Genomic DNA, 19,491 nt, shown 5'->3' with positions numbered 1-19,491 from the left:
ATCCAAATATCTCGGCTATAGCTCTTTTCGGTCTGCCTGCCCTCGCGAAGCATAGTTATATGACCGGGTTCCCTGGTTTTTGCGGGACCACTCAGAATAGGCGCAAGATCGCATAGAAGCCGAGGGGGCTGTACGGTGTGGGACACGGCTTATTTCGGCAACAATACTTAGGGCCAGGCGCGAGTATAAAGGAGCACAATGCAGCCTGCTAACGTGAAAATTATTCTGTCAAACATTCGGACGTCGGATTACGACGGCGACCTCCTGTCCTGCCAGGGCACGCTTTTTCAGAAAAGGCGCAGCCCATTTATCTGGACTCCGGGCTACGCAGATGCCGAAAGGATTTCTCGGTCAACGAGACGATCGTTGATTTACGCGTCAACTTGGACGATGGCAAATTGGGAGCTCGCATCGCAATGCGAATTTATTCTTCGATCGAATCTTAATGTTATGCGTTGCTTAACAAAAGGGTTACGTCAATTCGACGGCAGAATTTATAGTGAAGCGCGTGCGATTTCTACCTATCAAATTATTATACTTTTTGCTATTCCATCGACAAGTTTGCCCGTGCTGTACCTACATTTATATTTGCTATGTCATTTTAATTTAACCTTCTTTACGACTCGTACGTGCTTGCGTATTTCTATCTTTAGTTATTTTATTTTCGACAGCCAATACCTCGCCAATACAGTCTTTCTGAAAATTTCGAAATAAACGTCAAAGTCCATTCGTTTGTCGCTCGCTTCTCGTGTTTTTCAAAACAGAGAACAAGAGAAAGATCGAGAGAGCTAAAGGGACCGAGGAAAAAGGGAGACTAGAGGGCAGATGAAAAGGCAGATGAAAAGGCAGAAGGAAAAGAAAGGGAAAGAGGAGATACGACGGAAAGCAGGCTGCGCTTCAGACGCGCAGAATATTGTGACATTTCTTTCTTGGCTGACATTCAATTTTCAAACCAGTAACGTAGCCCTCAACCGCACACACGCGATACGCCCGTACCCATAGAATAGAACACGATATACCCATCTACCTACTTCTCCTCACTCCCCTTTTTACAATACCAATGTAACCTAGCCACACCCCGGTTGCTCACGCTACACACAAACAAACAAACAAACAAACAAACAAACAAACAAATACCTAACAACTGCTGTCTAGTTTTGTCCACGAGTCCAACTCCCTTCACAAAGAAGGAATATCGTATCTCCGAGAAATGTTTCACTGCATGTATTCTGTATCTAACTACATAAAATGTAGTATCAAATATAAAATGTATGTTTCAGCATTTTCATTCTCAGAACTGTGAAAAAACGTATTTAAACGAAATCATTTGTATTTTGTTCGCATCGCGTATACGAACGAAAGATTAACCGAATTTGAAAAGTCTAAGTACACAAAACTTGCTACAATTTCGAAGGAAATACGGTTAGCGTGCGCGACAGACATTCACAGATAAAATGCGAGCAATATTTTTATGCGTGCCACGATCTGTTTCACGCGACTTCAACTTTCTGTGTTTCTGTATTTTCTTTAGATTCTATTTCAGCGGAAGAACAACTCAGGAAGTAATGCTGAATAGGTAGATAAGTAGGTAGATTCTACATACAGACATGTAACTACTACATAGAATTTTCGTTAAGAAAAAGACGTTACAGAGATTGTAACGGATGAAGATTTAGTGGTGGTAAATATATCACAATCTCTCCTAACAACGATCATTGAGATGCAGAGATACGGTCATCTGACATGCCAATTATATTACATATTTTATATGTATAAAAAAAAAAAAAATTTATTTATATATATATATATATATATATATATATGTAGTAAAGATGCGTATGCATACGCACTGTTGGACGGCTGCGCGTTCACGGCTACGATTTTTGCGTATACGTGTTTTCAACGGTACATTACGCGCGTACGACGCATCGCTCGTACGTGTACCTAGAGATCGAGCTGCGCGAAGACAACATGAAGAGAGCAAGAGAATCGAAAAGCGGGGTAGAAACGAGAGCATGAAGGAGAAAAAAGGAGATACGAATAAGACCAGAGAAAAACGAAGGAAATGTATAAAAAATCTTTTCCCGTAGCGGAGCCTTCCAACATCATCCCTCCAGTGCTGTTCGCCCAACGAGAACGTAACGAATGCAACTTGCACCCCAGTAGTATCACCCTCCCTTTTCCTCTCATTTCCTCCCTTTTCCTCCCTTTTCCTCCCTTTTCCTCCCTTTTCCTCCCTTTTCCTCCCTTTGCCTCCCTTTGCCTCCCTATGTCTCCCTTTTGTTCCACGCTTTTCTTCTCCAGTACCCCCTCCATTTTCATCCCCACCCTGACGTCGCGTCGGTTCAGTCGGTGGAGAGGTTTATTTTTATCGTGAATGAGTGGCTGAAGGGTATGTGGCATCCGCTCACCACGCCCCTGCTGTTTCCGTTCCACCAATCCGTCCGCGAGCACCCAGCCATTTTGGTCCATGCAGAGGCTGCGCGCTCATTTTCCCTCTTTGTCTTTCTCTCACACCGCGGTCTCAGAGCGTGTGTGGGTGCTTCGAAGAAGGATGCTGCGCGCGTGTGTTCCGTGAACGTTTGGTCACGGGTGTATCATTGGTGGGGCGTGCCGGAACGAACAAACCGAACTGTGAAAGCGTACGTGGTTAGTGTTCCCCGAAATTTTTGCCAATTTGGGATAGCAAAGTCTCCGCTCGGTATAACGCAGAATAGATCGTTCCGTGCGCATACGTTCGGTAGTATCGCGAGATTGCATCGAGATTTGCGGAATCGTGAAGCGTTTCGGAGCATTTCGGAGCATTTCGGATCGTTTCAGACCATTTCGTGCGCCGACACGTCAAAAGTGGTGGGGGATCGTGAAAGAAAGTAGGAGGAAGAGGCCCGCGGTAAACTCTCTCTCTCACTCTCTCACTCTCTCACTCTCTCACTCTCTCACTCTCTCACTCTCTCTCTCTCTCTCTCTCTCTCTGTCTGTCTATCTATCTATCTATCTATCCATCTATCTAGCTATCTATCTCTTTTTGTCGCTATATCACGCAAGGTCGTGTACGAGCAGCTTCCACATACGTGAAAGATGGGTGTTATCGATAATAAGGTTTGAACGTACGTTCACCTTTAATAGTTCAAGATCGATGTTTCACGAGTGGAGAACGAAAGAGCGTTTGAGAAAAGGAGAGTCGCGAAAACTGCAATAGAATTTTTGAAATCTTAATACTTATTTAAAACTTATGGAAAGGACGTGTGCGCGAGTGGAGAGGGAAGGACGCAAAGATTTTGGTCCTTCTCGTTAGGGGTTATCGTTTCGCATACTTTGCTGAGGTTTCGCGCGTTGGAAACAATTGTGGTTGAAGAATAGGGTAGTGAGCAGGAGGACGAACCACGAGTTTGCATATCTATTTTTGCCTTTTCTATTTCTCTTCGCTTTTCCCTCACCACTTCGTGCTACGTGGATTGCGTGGAAGGAGAGACAGCGAAAAAGAGGTTGGTCGTGAGGTTGGTCGTGAGATCAGTGGGGAATGCCTCGAGAGAGACAGGTAGGGGGATGAGAAGCGGAAAGCGAGAGACGAGAGTCGAGAGTCGTAGATATTCTCTCGAAAAGTAGAATTTTTCTCTTTCAATTGTTTGCGTGTGCTCTGTGAAACGCCTCGATCGAGGGAGGGAAATATAACGCGGTTGCGTTACGGGCATAGGGACCAGAAGAATCGAAGAAGAATCCATCCACGAAGAAGTGGCGTGCGCGAGCAAGCGCTCTTTCTCTCTCTCTCTCCCTCTCTCTCTGCCCTCTCCTCTCGTCACGGCCAGGCAGAGTTCACGAACGTATCCTGGGGACGTCGCGACGCGTGTATGAGTGAGAGCGTGCGTGTGCGGTAGAAGGCTGTTTCGAGGGCCGCTGGTGGGAGATTCGTAGGGAAAAGGTAGTAGGAGGACGGGAGGACGAGGCGAGAGGACGAAGGCAGCGCTATCGAGTGGCGGTACCAGGAAGCAAGAGCATCGTCCGTCGCTGCCACCGCCACCGCCACCACCGTCACCGCCGCCGCCGCCGCCACCACCGCCACCGCCGCCGCCGCCGCCGCCACCGCCGCCACCACCACCACCACCACCACCACCACCATCGTAGCCGCCACCGGCGTGTATCGTCGTTGCAGCAAAAGAGAGAGAGAAGTCTGCTGTCGAGAGAGGATCCGAGATTTCGTCGGACTCGCGCGAGATACACGAACCTCGCGAGCCAAGTGAGTTTTACGGAACGAGCGATTTCTCGCGGCCCACGAACGAACGAACGAACGAACGAACGAACGAACGAACGAACGAACGAACGAACGAACGAACGAACGAACGAACGAACAAACGAACAAACGAACGAACGAACGAACGAACGAACGAACGAACGCACGCACGCACGCACGCACGCACGCACGAACGCACGAACGTACGGCAGACGCCACCGTCGCGTCGGGGTCGCGTTCCTGACTTCCTTGCGTCTATCTCGTACCTCCAGACGGAAGATAGTTAAGAGACTGCGATCGGTATACCGTGCGTCCGCGACCAAGGCCGATCGGCCATCGAATTTCATCTAACGAGTTTTGTCCGACTCTATGCGAATGTTTCGCGTGTGACACACTACGAACGAGATTCCTTTCGCGATAGGGTTGCGAATTCGTGAGTGAGATACGCGGTACGATTTTGAAGAGGGCCACGATTCCTGAGATGCTGCGACGAGTTTGATCGCAACGGACGGATATCGCAGCAAGACTGGCGAAACGATACCTCAAGAGCTGCTCGTCGACTGGAAAGGTAAGAGAAATCAACGTATCGAATAAATTGTTTATCTCATCGCTAAATCACTATCATTTTTCGTCGTTACCTTTATTCGAGGCAGATATTTTGGTCGACTCATTTGCAAAAGAACGAGTCTACGTTTTGCGGTAGATCTTCTTCGATTTCAATTCTCCTCTTAATCTAGAATTTGTTAACAAGAAAAGTACATGCTAACTTACGAAATTGTCCGCATTCGAACGTTTAAAGAATGGCTTTCGACAATCTTCGATTTGACCATAGTTAGGTAAACTGACGAGCAAAGACGTCGAAATATCTAAGTAAATATTTATCGCTTGTAGCTAATTCTAGCGAAATCAAGACCGAATCGTATTTAATAACATTCACCGAGCCTGTCGCCGTGATTGTGTCGTAAATGGTCAGAACTACGTAGAAGAAATAGTAATTTTCGTGTTTGGTTTCACGAACACCTAACTGCGCTCTCGTTACATTGAACTTCGTATCTTCAAAGTCATATTTCATATTTTTCCACCGATATTTATATCTACCGATTCAATTAAGTTCGATGAATGATATAATAAGTATATAGGTACTTATTAAATAATCTTCTTTCTAGATTATTAAATTTCGATCTCATCGTTAGAATGATCTAAGTATAGTTGATAGAATGGATATAATAATGTAAGTTAGCGATTCAAATACATACCACACATTATGTACCTATGTAAGTAGATACTTGAAGTTTCTTATTTAGTTGTTCATATGTGCGCTGTTTAGTTTTAATAGAATATCTAGCTATGTAGATAGATACGAAAGAATAGATATATTTGTATACTTTCCGACTAGAATATTTGCCTACAATGTAGGTATTTCTGTGCACAACATTCGCATCTAAATAATTTGTAGCATTCAGTTGTGCGTATGTCCTATTAATTACAATTGATTACGAAAATGTTTTTTCCTTTGATTGGCATTCGACCATCTTCCTCATCTATTCACGATCGATTCTGGCTTTTCGTTCGAAACGAACAGTCTGAAATAACGATAAACCATCGCACGCATTTGTCCGAATAGCGCAACGTCATCCCCGCTAATCGCTACGAAAAATGTACATATACGTTTGTACGACCTTTTCCGATACAAGCAGCTACCGCTCGTGAAAACGAAGGGCGCGAAGCAAAAGGCATCAATCTCTGTAGAGTCACTGACTGCGTACGATTTCGTTGTCTAGCACTCTAGAATCACAGATAATTTACGTGTTTCTTGATTATTGTATTTCTTTCTTGCGATATTTCATTCCTATTGGTATCTCATTACCTATTCAGGCAAGTTTCCTTTCCTTTAAGGCAACTTTCCAGATTAAGGTGTAACGTTTAGAATTATAGAAGTATGTAGTAGGATCGTGAAAACGATAACCAGATTCAATATGGTTGAGTAAAAGGATGCCGAAGAAGGTGATTCCTTTGAAGGACTAATGTGTTCGCGCAGAAAGGCGAAACGGTTGTTTGGAAAATTTCAATAATTCTTTCTACGCTTGGAGAAATTTCGAGATAAAATTGCAATACGATAACGCAAATAATTATTACTGTAGGACGTTTTTCGACTTGACAGTACACAGGGTGCGAAACATGGGAATCAAAATTGATCATTTCTCCGATATTCTCGTTTTTTTAACTGGCAAGTTTTCGCGATGAGAAGTGACCGACGACGGGGGGTTAGCGATACACTGGCTGCGTCCAGCCACCGAACAGTTTGACGGACAATCGGACAATGAGAAGAAGGAATGCCCCGCAGAGCGAGACATGAAGACGTCAGTCAGAAACGGTAACGGTCAAGACGGCGGGGTCAGGTTCGAGCTGACCGTTCCAAGCCAGCTGCGTTCTCGAGCAACCAGAGAAAGAGTGAGTCAGCGACGAACTGGCCAGATCGGGCCAAATCGGGCCAAATCGGACCAAATCGCATCGGACGCGGTCCCGAACTCGACGCATAGTCGAAATTCCTTCTTCAAATTTTTCATTCTAATTTATCCCTTCGTTTCTACCTACGCGATGATATCTTCGCCATCGATAATTGAGAAGAAGTGGCGCGACATGCCACCGCACGCCTACCACTGAATTTCCATTCGTATGCCTTAGGTAGGTACTGTTTCAAGAAATTGTACGTATTGTACGGAACATAGACTACGGTAGATTATAGATTATACACGGTAGGTACGATGCTACGAGGCCCTGCATTAAGATGCACTCTCGAGTCTGTTCAACGATCGAAGGTGTTTGTTCATCTTTCGAACAAGTTCGCTCGACGAATCGAGGCTCGTTAACAGCACGCGTAATCTAATCCTGCTTGAGCAAATCCGGCCTTGTCGACGAGTAGAATGGGTAAGAATTTTCAGTCCGGTTAAGTAAATCTATTTCAAGGAGTAGGCACCTGTACACGTAGGCCGTACCGAGTCTATTGGGAAGGTTTGCAAATAGCTTTGGGTTGTTTCTCGTTGCGGTCGATGATGAAAGGACGACAACGGCTATCCTTTGGTGCAATGGTCGGTGGTGTGCGGCCACTGGACACAAGTTGGCCTACGTTTTTCGAATAGCTCGGGTCCGAAGGCACAACAGAGACCCCCCGGTTTGGCTAATAATCAGCCTCATTGTCGTCTCCAAAAACATCCTCGGTTTCCTAGGACCCTGCGGCACCCGTCTTTCCAGCACCCACTCAACTATCCACTCGACACTTTTCGTTCTTACGCTATATCCCAGTTGCTTTCTCTCCTCTACACCAATTAGCGGTTTCGTTCAGCTCGCCAGGGGTTTTCGTTATCCTACCAAAGGTGCTGGAAGAAACCAACTGTGGAAACACCTGGATAGGGAAACGGTTCGTGATGCGTTTCTCTCTTCCAGAATCCGATTGTGAATTGCTGCTTTGCTCGGGACAAATATACAAATACCTATTACTCGGCGTGGAAGTTAGTCTATATTAGCGAAAGATAGAAACGCCAAGGGAGGAGAAAGAAAAGCAGAATTGGGATTCATTTGTAAGACTAATATTGTTTCTTTCCTTCGCTTGAAATATCGTGAGCGTAGGATTTTCCTTCAGCAGCTTTCGGCTTACTTTAGGTAAGGCTTACTTAGATAAGTACAATTACACTTTTAACGTGTTAAGCTAAATAGATAGGTAATTTCTGCCACCAAATAACCGTTATGACGCTTTCAGAACGCTTCATCGAAATGGAAAATACTTAACCCTTGCCTGCAAATATTTCTCTAGAATTTGAAAAGTAATTTCAGTTACGAGGAGAGATTTGATCCTTAGAATAGATTCCGACATATTCTGACATAGCCGTCGCGTCGCGTCGGATAGGATAGATCGGAGCATCACATTACCCACTTACTTAAGAAGTAGATAGCTCGTGGAACGAGGATTTCGCGCAGAAAAATAATTGGTGGATCGTTTTCTATCTTCTGTCCGTGTCGTTCTGGGTTCAGTCGGTTTATAATAAGGCGCTATATAGAGCCGTGTGCGCAGGTGTAAGGAGGTGTCCGGCACCTTAAGGTTTCCAGTAGGGTCGAACGGAGCGGCATATTTCATCCATTGTCGCCCCTCAACTCTGGCGGCGGCACTTTTCAACTTTTTATAGAGATTTTTATACCGCTATATCTATACCGGTCTACGCTGGCGAAGAGATGCGCCCGAACGAACGGAGATGAAGGAAGATGGAGAAACAGATGAACATAGAGAGGGATGGGGAGAGATTGAGAGAGAGAGAGAGAGAGAGAGAGAGTGAGAGAGAGTGAGAGAGCAAGGGGTCAGTAGGCGGAGGCGGAGGGAAGGTTTGTCCCGTCGCGCGGCTCTGAATATGAATATAATAATGAGAACGGGTTTCGTCGTCGTTCCGCTTCTCTGCTCTTCGTCCTTCGACCACTCTTGAAGCTCTCCACTCACGACTAGTCTCGCACTCTCGTCGTTCTCTTTCCTCTTTAATCTTCTCCTTTTTGTCTGTTTTATGTATACTATGCATATGCAGAAACATACAAACACGCTGAAATGCAAGCGTAGATAGGCCGCATGAGGCGAGTCGGCAACTACAACGATGTAACAGCGAAACGGAGACGTGTCACTGTATCTGTTAAATTGCCTTCTCGCACCAAACTCAACTCTGCGCTCTTTTCTGGCCGCGCGTTCCTCTCGTGTCGGCCGAGATTCGTTGGTCTCTACCACTCCTCTTCGAACGATCAGAAACGCATGTCGCATCGCGTCAAACTATGTGTCGAGTCACCGACAAAAACAGAAGTTGGTTCCGTTGCGATTTTTCAACAGTATGAACTTTGCGTTCTATCTACTTATTGCGTGCGAAACGGAAACGAGCACGTTGATAGAACATGTTTAGCGAACGATATGGGTAATGTTCAGCATCTACAGAGCACAGGCATGTTAGCAAAGATATCTCACTGAGGCATCTGTCACAGACTATGCGCGGCAATGAACAACTGCGGAGATATGGATGGTAGTACTATCGAAAACCCTCTCTCATGCAGCAGGCAGAGTGTAAAAACCACAGGGTATCCTTTCTTCCACGCTTTTCGAACGTAAACGTAAACACGAACCGAACTGAGGTATCGAGAGTGACGATAGAGAGAAGAGGGAGAAGATGCGATGTAGAATGAAACGAAGAGAGACAGAGAAGATGTATCCTGGTCGGAGGATAAGAGTAAAGAGAAAAAGTGGAGGTAAGGAATGCTGCGCACAAAGGTGTTGAGGTGGATAGCCGCATGTACGCGCGAGATCCTGGGAGAGCGAAGAAAACGGGCGAAGAAAGGAAAAAGGTGAAAAGGAGAAAGGGAAAAGCAGAAAGAATGAGAAAGGTAAGGAGGAGGAACCTTTTGCATTGGTGGATGCGTATAGCCGGCTATCGATATATTACGTGGTTGGACTGGTGTGTGCGCGCAAAAGGGTGAAAAGGAGGGACATATTTTATATTTATGGGTATTTGCCGCTACTGTGCTCTCGCACCGGCGGCTTGCGGCAGAGAGCTAACCGGCCTCCACACCGTCCCTCCTCGACCCCTGTCTCTCCCTGGACCTCTGCCGTGCTGTGATCTCCGTTCAGTGCTCCTACGTGTATAGGAGCTTCCTTGTTCGTTCTACTGACGCGACCACGACGACCGAGTGTCGAGCGCAACCTATACGCGCGTTTTGCTCTCTCTGACACTTTGCCCACCGATACAGAACACACAACCAGCGGCAGCGGCAGCGGCAGCGGCAGCGGCCACGCCGGACCATGTGTCATCTCCCATGCCATCCCATATTCCGTTTCTACCATGATATGTTCGAGGCTCGTTCCACGCTTACGCTGGATATCCTTTATGGGTGTGCGCGTTGTCCCATATCTATATATAGATGCGAGGTGCCATACAAGGTACAGCCAACACCATAAGAAATTGCTGCTGCCAAACGCACTCAATCGAGTTATCGTTTCTTCCCGAGGTCAAATCAACGCCGGTAATTTCACAAACTCGCCAACTTTTCCATAACAGCCTGCGTTTTATTTCAAACACTTATGTAGAAATAAATAGGTGTTAGGTGTTGACTAGAATGATAATTGGACAATTTTGCGTCTTGGGATTTTTCGAAATACAAATTCCTCACCTATCGTATCGATTGGTCGCAGGATCGGTCGTTAACCACTTGTCCGACGAAACAAACGAATAACGTGAGTATATTCCAATGCGAAACGTTATCAAGAATTTCTCTTTAGAAGATTTTTGAACGTTGGAAGGGGAATGTATAATTGGGACATCTAGACAACGATTTCTACGTGAATCATAAGGATCCGAGAATAAAGGAAAGTGAAGATTTTTTAGAAGAAGATCGAATAAACTGATTTCTTAGGAGGACTGTACATTTGTTGGAATCATCCTCGGCAGCGGCACCTTCTTCGATCTTCTTTTTATTCTGATCGCATTTCTTCTTCTCCTTCTGCTTCTGCTTCTGCTTATGCCTCTGCTTCTCTTCCTTCTCCACCTCTGACTTTTCAGCTTCTATTTTTTGTATGCATTTGCCGAAGAATTTATGAGCGTGGTTTGTGACTCGGGCCACCGGGTGCCTCATCCCTTAATTAAGGATTGTGCCACCGATTTGTTGTCCTCTGCGCGAATGCGTTCTTCTTCGATCGTAGGGAATCGACGCTAATGACCTTGACCCGATCACGACCTCAACTGCCGACGAAACGCTCGAATTCAACGACCTTAATCTTCTCGCCGTTCTCACCAAGGTGAAAGTCTTCGCGTTATCGCGCTCGCTTGGGTTAAACCATCGGGAAACCCTTCGGCTTTTCATTACGACAAGGAGCAACCATTGTCGCCTGCTGTTATCGACTTAATCCTTCGTCAAACCGAAAAACGAACAATATCCCTTGTTTTGGAGAAACGAACTGTATCGAAAGCAGCTCGCGGAAAAACCATTCAACTAATCCTATAACCGGGACTTGCGGTGTTTTCAGGCGTAAAACGCTTTCCATTTACGATTCGAGTCATCGAATTATATAGCTCTGCTCGACACCTTCTTTATGAGGCATCTATCGGTGAAGCGACGGGTACGGGAGGAAAGAAAACGAGAGAAGCGAGATTGGACGCGAGAAAGTGAGAAAGAGAGATCGTGTAGAGTACATTGCGTGAATCGTTAATGCAAAGCGACTATGGGTGACGAACCGTGAGCACCCACTCTAATGCCTTCTAAAAGCATCCCCCGAAACCCGACGAGAGAAGAGCCAAAACGAGGTTGAGGCAGAGGTGGTGGTGGTGGTGGTGGCGGCGGCGGCGGCGGCGGCGGCGGCGGCGGCGGCAGAGGCAGAAACAGAGACGGAGGCTTGGATCGAAGGAAATTCAAGAAGCATTAACGGTGCGGAGATTGAAAGAAAAGAGGAGAGCAAAGATGGTGGGACTCGTGGAGATGAGAGGGAGAGTCGATAGGAAGCAAAAAGTAAAAGTGAGGCGGAAAGCGACATGAACGACATTCTACAATAATTTGTCGAAGCGTGTAGACGGAAAAAGAAGAGTCGTTGGTTTGTTCCTTTTGGAAGGGGACAAACTACTGCATAGACCAGCGAGCATGCTCGCCAAGCAAACCCGGTTATCTATTCTTAACTGTCTACACGTTATAAGATTAAAATATATAGACGCATCTATAAGTTCGTTCGGCGAGCATGCTCGTGTCAGTGTATGGCGGCCTTAACGGTCCCAAACGTTCGAGCCGGTGAATCGATAGGACGAGCTAATAAAGGAGTCACGCGTTTATCGCTGCGCGTTTAATTAAACGACTCGGTAATACTCGAGTGCCGCGAGATAAATCAACATCTTTACGACTTAGCGTACACTAAACGTACCCACAGGTTAAAATATCGTACAGTATGTGACGAGGCATAATTATGAAATGCATCCGTTACGAGGATTTTTTTTCGATTCGCCGACGGGAACGCGTCAGTCGCTTTGCTCGTACCGTTTCGAGGGCGCGTTGATGAGCGTTTATCAAGCGGCATCGGAGCTTAAACCGAACGAACGCGAACCGGATAGCAACGCTGCTGGTCTACCCGCTACTCAGTCATGCTAAGCATATAGACAGCCGTAAAAGGAATGAAAAGATGCGTGCAGCTCAATGGGGACGATCGCTTCTGATATTCTGATTGCGATCGTGTACCCGATCGCGGTTTGCTTCTAGGACATCTGTGATATGCCACCAATCAAAGTCTACCTAAATAGTGTTCTCGGTAAAAGAATGAATGAAAAACGTGTGAAAAGCCGCGATTACCGCACACACGGACATTTCTTACCATTTAGATATTGTAGGTACCTAGAGTGGAATAGGCAACGAAGTAGGATCCCTTTTGAACACGGGAATGGTGCAAGGAGGTATTGAAAAAGATGTGCTCTTTTGCATGGAATCTTCTCGGAAGAACTGCATAGTCCAGATTACGAAGAGGGACGTTCTTGCGGTTCCTTCAGGGGGCAAGCGATGTAAACTCGAAGGGAGATCCAATCTAGGAGGAGGTCGCGGCCCTTGACAACCGACGCCTGCGGTGCGAGCCTTCTACTTACTTAACTTTGCTTTCGAACGACACGCTATCCCCTTTTACCTTGCAGATGGAGCGCCGCGCTCCGCTTCGTACCTTTTTGTGCTTTGCAACGCTTAACGCTTCGTCGAACGTTTTCACGCGTATCTACTACCTAGAGTGCTTTTCCGAAAACGCGGCTAAAAACGACCGCATCGATTCGCAAGACCTCCAAACATTTCTTCGATCAATGATTTGCCACAAAGATAATTCCTTTCGGAATAATCTTTTCCAATGATTCGATATTTTGTAGTTATTCAACGATTGAATGTAACTTGCTGGATAAGTGTATAAATAAATAGGTACATAGGTACCTACCTCTGTTGCGTCGAGAAGGATGTTCTTTTTGCAAAAATATCGATTCGATGAAGAAAATGTTCAAGGGATCGATTAAAATTCCTGTGAAGGAAAGCTCGAACCGCGAACGGATCGATAAACAGATCGTAGAGAGCTAAAATGACATAGGTTCGACTCGATAATCTGAATAATATTACGGCTTTTAATCGGACTTGTGGCAGAACGAAAGGTCGAGTCACCTGATCGAGGGTCAACTTACCGCCTTGAGCAGGAAATATAAATTAATTTCACACCGTTCGAGGGTAAAGACGAAACGGGGTGAGGAGACAGTGAAGGTAATAGAGGCAGTAGAGGCAGTAGAGGCAGTAGAGGCAGTAGAGGGTGAGCATCCATTCGGTTTCCATTCAGAGTTCTAACAGGGACTATAAATCCTACGCCCTCAGGTTTATTGTTCGGTTCGACCTTACCTCGTGAGAACCGGACGCGTGAATACTTTTCTAACTCGCATATGACGTGCAGTTTCTGTACATGTCTCGTGCAGATACTCGCGTGAATTTTTCTACGATTTGTGTAAATGGTAAACATAATGATAAACACTAGTGTCGCGTCATTCGCATTTCACAATTGAATAGAATGTCCTCGGTTGTCACGATTCCGTTCGACGCGACGTAACGCGCGACAACAGTCGGTCTCGCTTTCCTCTCGGTTCCTCTCGGTTCCTCTCGGTTCCTCTCGGTTCCTCTCGGTTCCTTTCGTTATGCTTGCGAAAATGAGTGTACGTAGATAGAGGAAAGTCGAAACTATGTCGGAAGAGATATTTGGGAAGGATTGCAACACGGCCCTGTAGCTACATAGATCAAATCTCGATATTCTATTAGCGAGTGAAGGAAGGGTAGCTGAGCGGGGTTGGGTATTCGATAGGTCGGTGTACTCGATACCAATAAACGAATCGTTTGCCAGTGATTAACTAGACAGAGAGATAGGAGAGATCCCAAGGGATGGCGAAGAACCCCCACGAAGGCCTTGCATAGGCTGGCCCCACGCATAGAGGACCGTTTCCAGTTGGCATTTTCTTTCTCTTTTGGCTACTGCAACGCTTCGACGGGCATGCACACACGTGCTGCGATATACGGTCTAGAGAAAAGGGCCATTTAATCCCATTGGGAGTGCTAATCTTTGCGCGCAGGAAACCCCCCCGCAAATAGCCCATAAACGCCCTTCGTGGTAGAATGGCCCGCTGCCACCAACCGTGAAAATAGGCCGCAATGTCAACCCTCGATTCATCTCCCTATCGCGACTTCTCCACTCATCAATTTCTTGCAAATTCGTTAATCTATTTCCTGCTATGTCTACATTTCCCTCCCTTTCCTTTCCTTATTTTCAAACGAGCTATTTTGTTCGAAGAAATTCCTTCGAGACGGGGATTAGGTAATTTCTGGCGTAGATACATAGGTAGTAAGTTATTGCCTATGATGCATCGAGTTCGGATAAGATTAGAAAGCGAAGAATTGTTGGTCAGAGGGACGGTCGAACGCGCATCCACGAGCACCCGGGTCTCGTCCATGTCAGCTTTCGAGAAACGAGACGCCGCGGCCGGACAGGTTGACGCGTGAGATGGAATCTGCGCCTACGAGGGACGCCCGCAGAATGTATTCTACGTGTCGCCGGTGTCAAATGGTTAAAAGAGTCGAGACACGCCTTGGTCGAGAACACGATTGGTGGTAGGGGCGCCCCGCGCCCCTGGCCCCTGGCCCCTGCGTCTGCTGCTACTCCTACTCCTACTCCTCTTTTACTCTACCCTGACGTTTTCGACTTCCGTTGTCCCATAAAACTATCGTGTAAAATAGAAAAAAGGAATTGACCTCGGTAAGGGTGGACACGTCTCTCCTTCACGAAAACCTTCGACTGGCCCCGTTTCTACCCTACCTACATACCTGTGTCCTCGCCCCACCCTCGTCACACGCACCACTTGGACAGGTGGATCTCGGAACATTGTGTCCTGTTCGAATACTTATAATAGGTATATCCGTCCCGTGTTTCGATCGTAAACTCGCGTCACCGCCGTGTCACTGCTCCTCATTCTATCCGCCCTTCCCTTTTTCTCGACTCGGCCACTTTTCAAACGTTCGCGCGGCGCGGCGCGGCGCGGCGCGGAGCGACGTTCCACCGTAATACGATACGGGGCCTATAAGAAAAGTCGCTTCGACGCAAACGTGAGTCACGGTTCGTCCTATCGTTCTTTCATTCTTTCGTTTTGGATTTTCGATCGAATTAAATGCGTCCTACCCCCCACCACCACTAATTAGGTCTTAGCTATTTCGGACAGGGACAACTGTTTCGGTTTTGGTAAAATGGGAAATACGATTCGACAGCTCCGCGTCAGATTTCTAATGAGATACGTAGATGGTCTAGGTACATATACATATTCAAAAGCCGAAATTCCATACGGTATTGAACGAGTTAAGAGCATTATAGAGCTCATTGTTCTCGAAACTACTTACGATTTCCAATTAATTGTTCGCGAGTGTCCCGGTGGAGAATCTAACGGTTCTAACGAGGGAACTGAATCGTTAAGGTTGACGGACATTTGATGAGGGTTGGCAGGGAATACGTGTTAACGTTTACCCCGTCCATTGTCTTACGGTGAACTGGTTTCAGCGAAAATTTCTCGAACAAAAGGAATTTCGGGGAGTCATAAATAAACCTGCATTGCTACCACGTGCAACGATGCTGATCGCAGCAAGAACGGAGACTGGCAATTACCGCAAGTCATTGACGTCCTAATGGGGTCTCCTGGTGGTAGAGAGGAAGGATTAGCCGTTTGTCGAATGCCATCGATTTCGATCCTCCTATTGGCTCAGAAGCTAGGCGCTACGCGCTACGCGCTACGCGCTACGCGGGAAACCTCCCCGCTAACAGACACGGTAGTTGGGGGTAAGGGTATTATCGAGATTACGCTCCGATTTTTTCGATTACGCGACTGGTAGCTCGCCCGTGGACGTTTTCTCTATTCCTGCGCAAATTTCGAATGCTTTTCTTCGTCTATGCGTTCGTATTCGCTCATATTCCTGCTAAACCAGACACCCGACCGTAATTTATAACGATTCGCGGTATAAATTGCTCATAGCAGCCAGTAAGGGGCTTTGTAAAATGCTCGCGCCCCTAAGCCTTGGACGTAGGTAGTCCGAACGGTCGTAAAAGTTTAACGATACGGTCAAGTTTTTCCATGCCGATCGCATTCCACCACGTTTTACCGTACCTGCATTCTAATTCATTTTCTAGAATGCGAGAAGGGCTTTCGAATCGCACGAAACAATAGATTCATCTTCAAATTTTCGATGTATCGCGTTACGTCAATTGAAGGAAGTCGATTAATAGATTGCCTCGAGATTATGTAATTTAGTTGGATGAGTAAATCAGTAGCTAAGACGGAAACGGTGAAATCTACTATTCTTTTCTCTTCCGATTTGTCGAAAAGATTTCAGCCCAATTTAGCGTGAGATCGCGCAGCTGGTGGTCGACGTGGCGCGGCGCAGCGTGGCGCGGCGCGAAGTTTCTCGCAATTCATGGCTACATGGCAACCGTGCACCTGTGCTCACAGAAAAGGGAAGAGAAGAAGAAAAAAGCGAATGCCCGGTGTCTTATAGGGCCGGAAACGATATTCGCCTAGCTGTTCTGCCGAAACTGCTGCGCTGTGTGTGTACGTACATACACATGCATATGCATCCACGCATAGCTCTCTATATGGGCACGACGGATCTTCGCTCGGGACGCATCGCGTTTTCAACGCTGCCGATGCAACAATAGAGACTTTGCTCCTCGGATCGAGTCGGACACAATGTACCGCTGACGTGTTTATATAGCTGCAGAGAGCGAGAGAGGCCTGCAGAGACGACCCGTACACGGACGACCGTGTAATTTAGTTATAGATCAGTTTGTTACAATTTGCCGTTTCGTTTGTACGGGCCCTGTAAACTGTGTTTACCCAGGCTCGTCGATGATCGACGAGTAAGCATAGTTTGTTTAGGAGCCAGCCCCCGTGCATCGGAACTAAACCTCTGACACGATTCGCTTCTTTCACTACTTTTCACCCTAACGCGAACCTTTCTCCTTTTTTCTCTTCGTTCTTCTTCTTTCCTTTTTTTTTTTTTTTCTTACACGCATACTCATACACACAAAATATCTCGCGATGATGGAAATTACATATGCATTCCTATGCCTCGCCGTTACTTTTCATGTCAGAAACGAATCGACGGAGTTTTTATTTATCGTAACATATCGTCAACATACGGTGCACCATTTACAATGTGTAATAGGTACCTGTCTATACCAGCTACCTACTATACCTAATCAACGAAGTAATTATTATCGAATGTAAATGTTCCTAAACATTTCGAAACGAATTTATTCTCTAACAATGAAGTTGCCGCAGTGTAGGGTAAACGTGTTGAAGAGGCTGTGGTATACAAAGCCGGGTGATACTTAAGGGATCGTCAAGACGAAGCTTTAACCCTTATTGCCAGAGATACGTTTATTTTGGCACACTAAGCTTGTCGAACAGTATCTTGGTTGTGTATTTGAAAGCAAATAGGTGTGTACATGGCAACCACGATGATCCGAGTAAGATCTGGGAAAAGAATTTCTTGGCTTTGCCAATTAGGCGCTGTTCTAGACTGAGAAAGAAGGACAGCGTCGGAGGTAAAAAAAGATGGATGACTAGGGTAACGAAGAAGACAAGAAGACAAGAAGACAAGAAGAAAGAAAGTAAAAGAGGGTGAAAGAAGATGAAAGAAGGAAGAGGGTGGAAAGAAAGACGAGGCAGTCAGATTTTTCTTGCTGACTGCGCGTAGAAGAGAGCCCAGTTTAACGCGGGCTTTAACCAATTCAATTCATAGGCTCGGGTTAAGCCAGGATTTGTGGCTTAGCACTGATGGTGTTTGCTACCACCACGAGAGATTTAACTGTTTCTGCGGCAGACCGTCCTCGGACCGCGCGCACCGTCGATCGGCTAGCGCGTAGACTCTGGCTGTAGGTACCTACAGGCGCAAACGGACTACGTGGAACCACTGCTTTTCCTTTCTTACGATCTCAGAACTTATCTACGTTTCGTACGAAAGAAGTTAGATGTGGAAGGCAAACTCGTTCGCTGCTGTCTATGCAAAAATCTTGCGCGGAAATTCGAGCGAGATGGTACACTATGCGATTATATAATATAGGTATATAAGTAGATACTTGCCTAATACGCATGCACAATTTCTTAACGCGGTTTCACGTACTTACTGGCATTAAAGCGGCTTCAATTGAGGTTTCGCAAACAAAGATTTCGCTTATCGTCTGCCTTTCACTTACTTTTTGCTTCACCCTTCGATACTTCAAGCCCTACTTTTTACATTTTCATACTTTTTCTTCGCAGACTAAGTAATATTCAACTGGCTGTGCTCGAAAGGTCGATTTTCTATAAGAGATTTTTCTTATAATTCCCGATTGCTAGATACCTTCGTGAAATGGTTTTGAAAAATATTTGGGAAAAATATGTGACGGCAAGATGTATCGCGAGAAAGATATTGAGGTTGCGCGTGTGTGTGCAGCGAGATTTGATCGAAGAGGCACACGCGGTGAAAAAGAGAGAGAGGTGGTGAGGGCTGGAGAGCAGTAGAAACGAAGGCTGTAGCGGCGCATCGTTACGTCGTGGCACGGTGGTAAATATGTGGCTGGCACGGCACATATGTATCCGCACATAGCAGCCCAGTTGGAGCTCTAATGATGATCTACGGTTAGCTACCGCGCACAGCTTCTATAAACCTCCTAATTTCTCCTCTATAAATTCGTCGAGGAAGGCCAGGCCCCTTCTCCAACCGGTGGCTTTCTCGTGGTTTTTACTGTTCCGCAGGTTCGGTTCGGTGCAGGCAGTCAGGCAGGCAGTCAGGCAGGCAGTCAGGCAGGCAGTCAGGCAGGCAGGCGGGAGGCGGCAGGGGGCGGCAGGGGGCGGCGGCACGACCGTGACGCGGCCGCGACCGATCGGTCCTATCTCTCGTTCCCCGCGAGAACGTCGTAAATACGCAACTGTATTTAACGGCCGATTCGTGCGTGGCCCTATCTTCCATGGAGGCTTGTACGCGATCATTTATTATTTACCACCTCTGCGGTGCCATCGCGAAGACGTTGACCGCGAGAGCTGAAACCTGGATACGGGGAGAGAAGGAGAGCAAGAAAGAACTGTGTGGTTCGACGACAAAAGCGAGTCGAGTCGAATTCTTTTATTTTTCTTTATTTTTTTCAAACTAGACTTCGAACTAGCTGGACCAGCTACCTATTTTTC

General features: G+C 46.4%; 1 protein-coding gene across 1 annotated transcript in view; it reads left to right on the top strand.

Moving 5' to 3' along the window:
• Positions 1-11,719: 11,719 nt before the first annotated feature.
• Positions 11,720-19,491, top strand: part of LOC143185604 (uncharacterized) — a 24,322-nt gene continuing 16,550 nt past the window's right edge. The window contains exon 1 of the mRNA XM_076388745.1: positions 11,720-11,755. Within this exon, the coding sequence (XP_076244860.1) occupies positions 11,720-11,755 (36 nt within the window). The remainder of the gene's footprint in view (positions 11,756-19,491) is intronic.

This window comes from Calliopsis andreniformis, chromosome 12 (genome assembly GCF_051401765.1).
Source record: "Calliopsis andreniformis isolate RMS-2024a chromosome 12, iyCalAndr_principal, whole genome shotgun sequence".
Lineage (NCBI taxonomy): Eukaryota > Metazoa > Arthropoda > Insecta > Hymenoptera > Andrenidae > Calliopsis > Calliopsis andreniformis.
The sequence above is the reverse complement of the archived record's forward strand: the minus strand, read 5'-3'. Positions and strand labels throughout refer to the sequence as shown.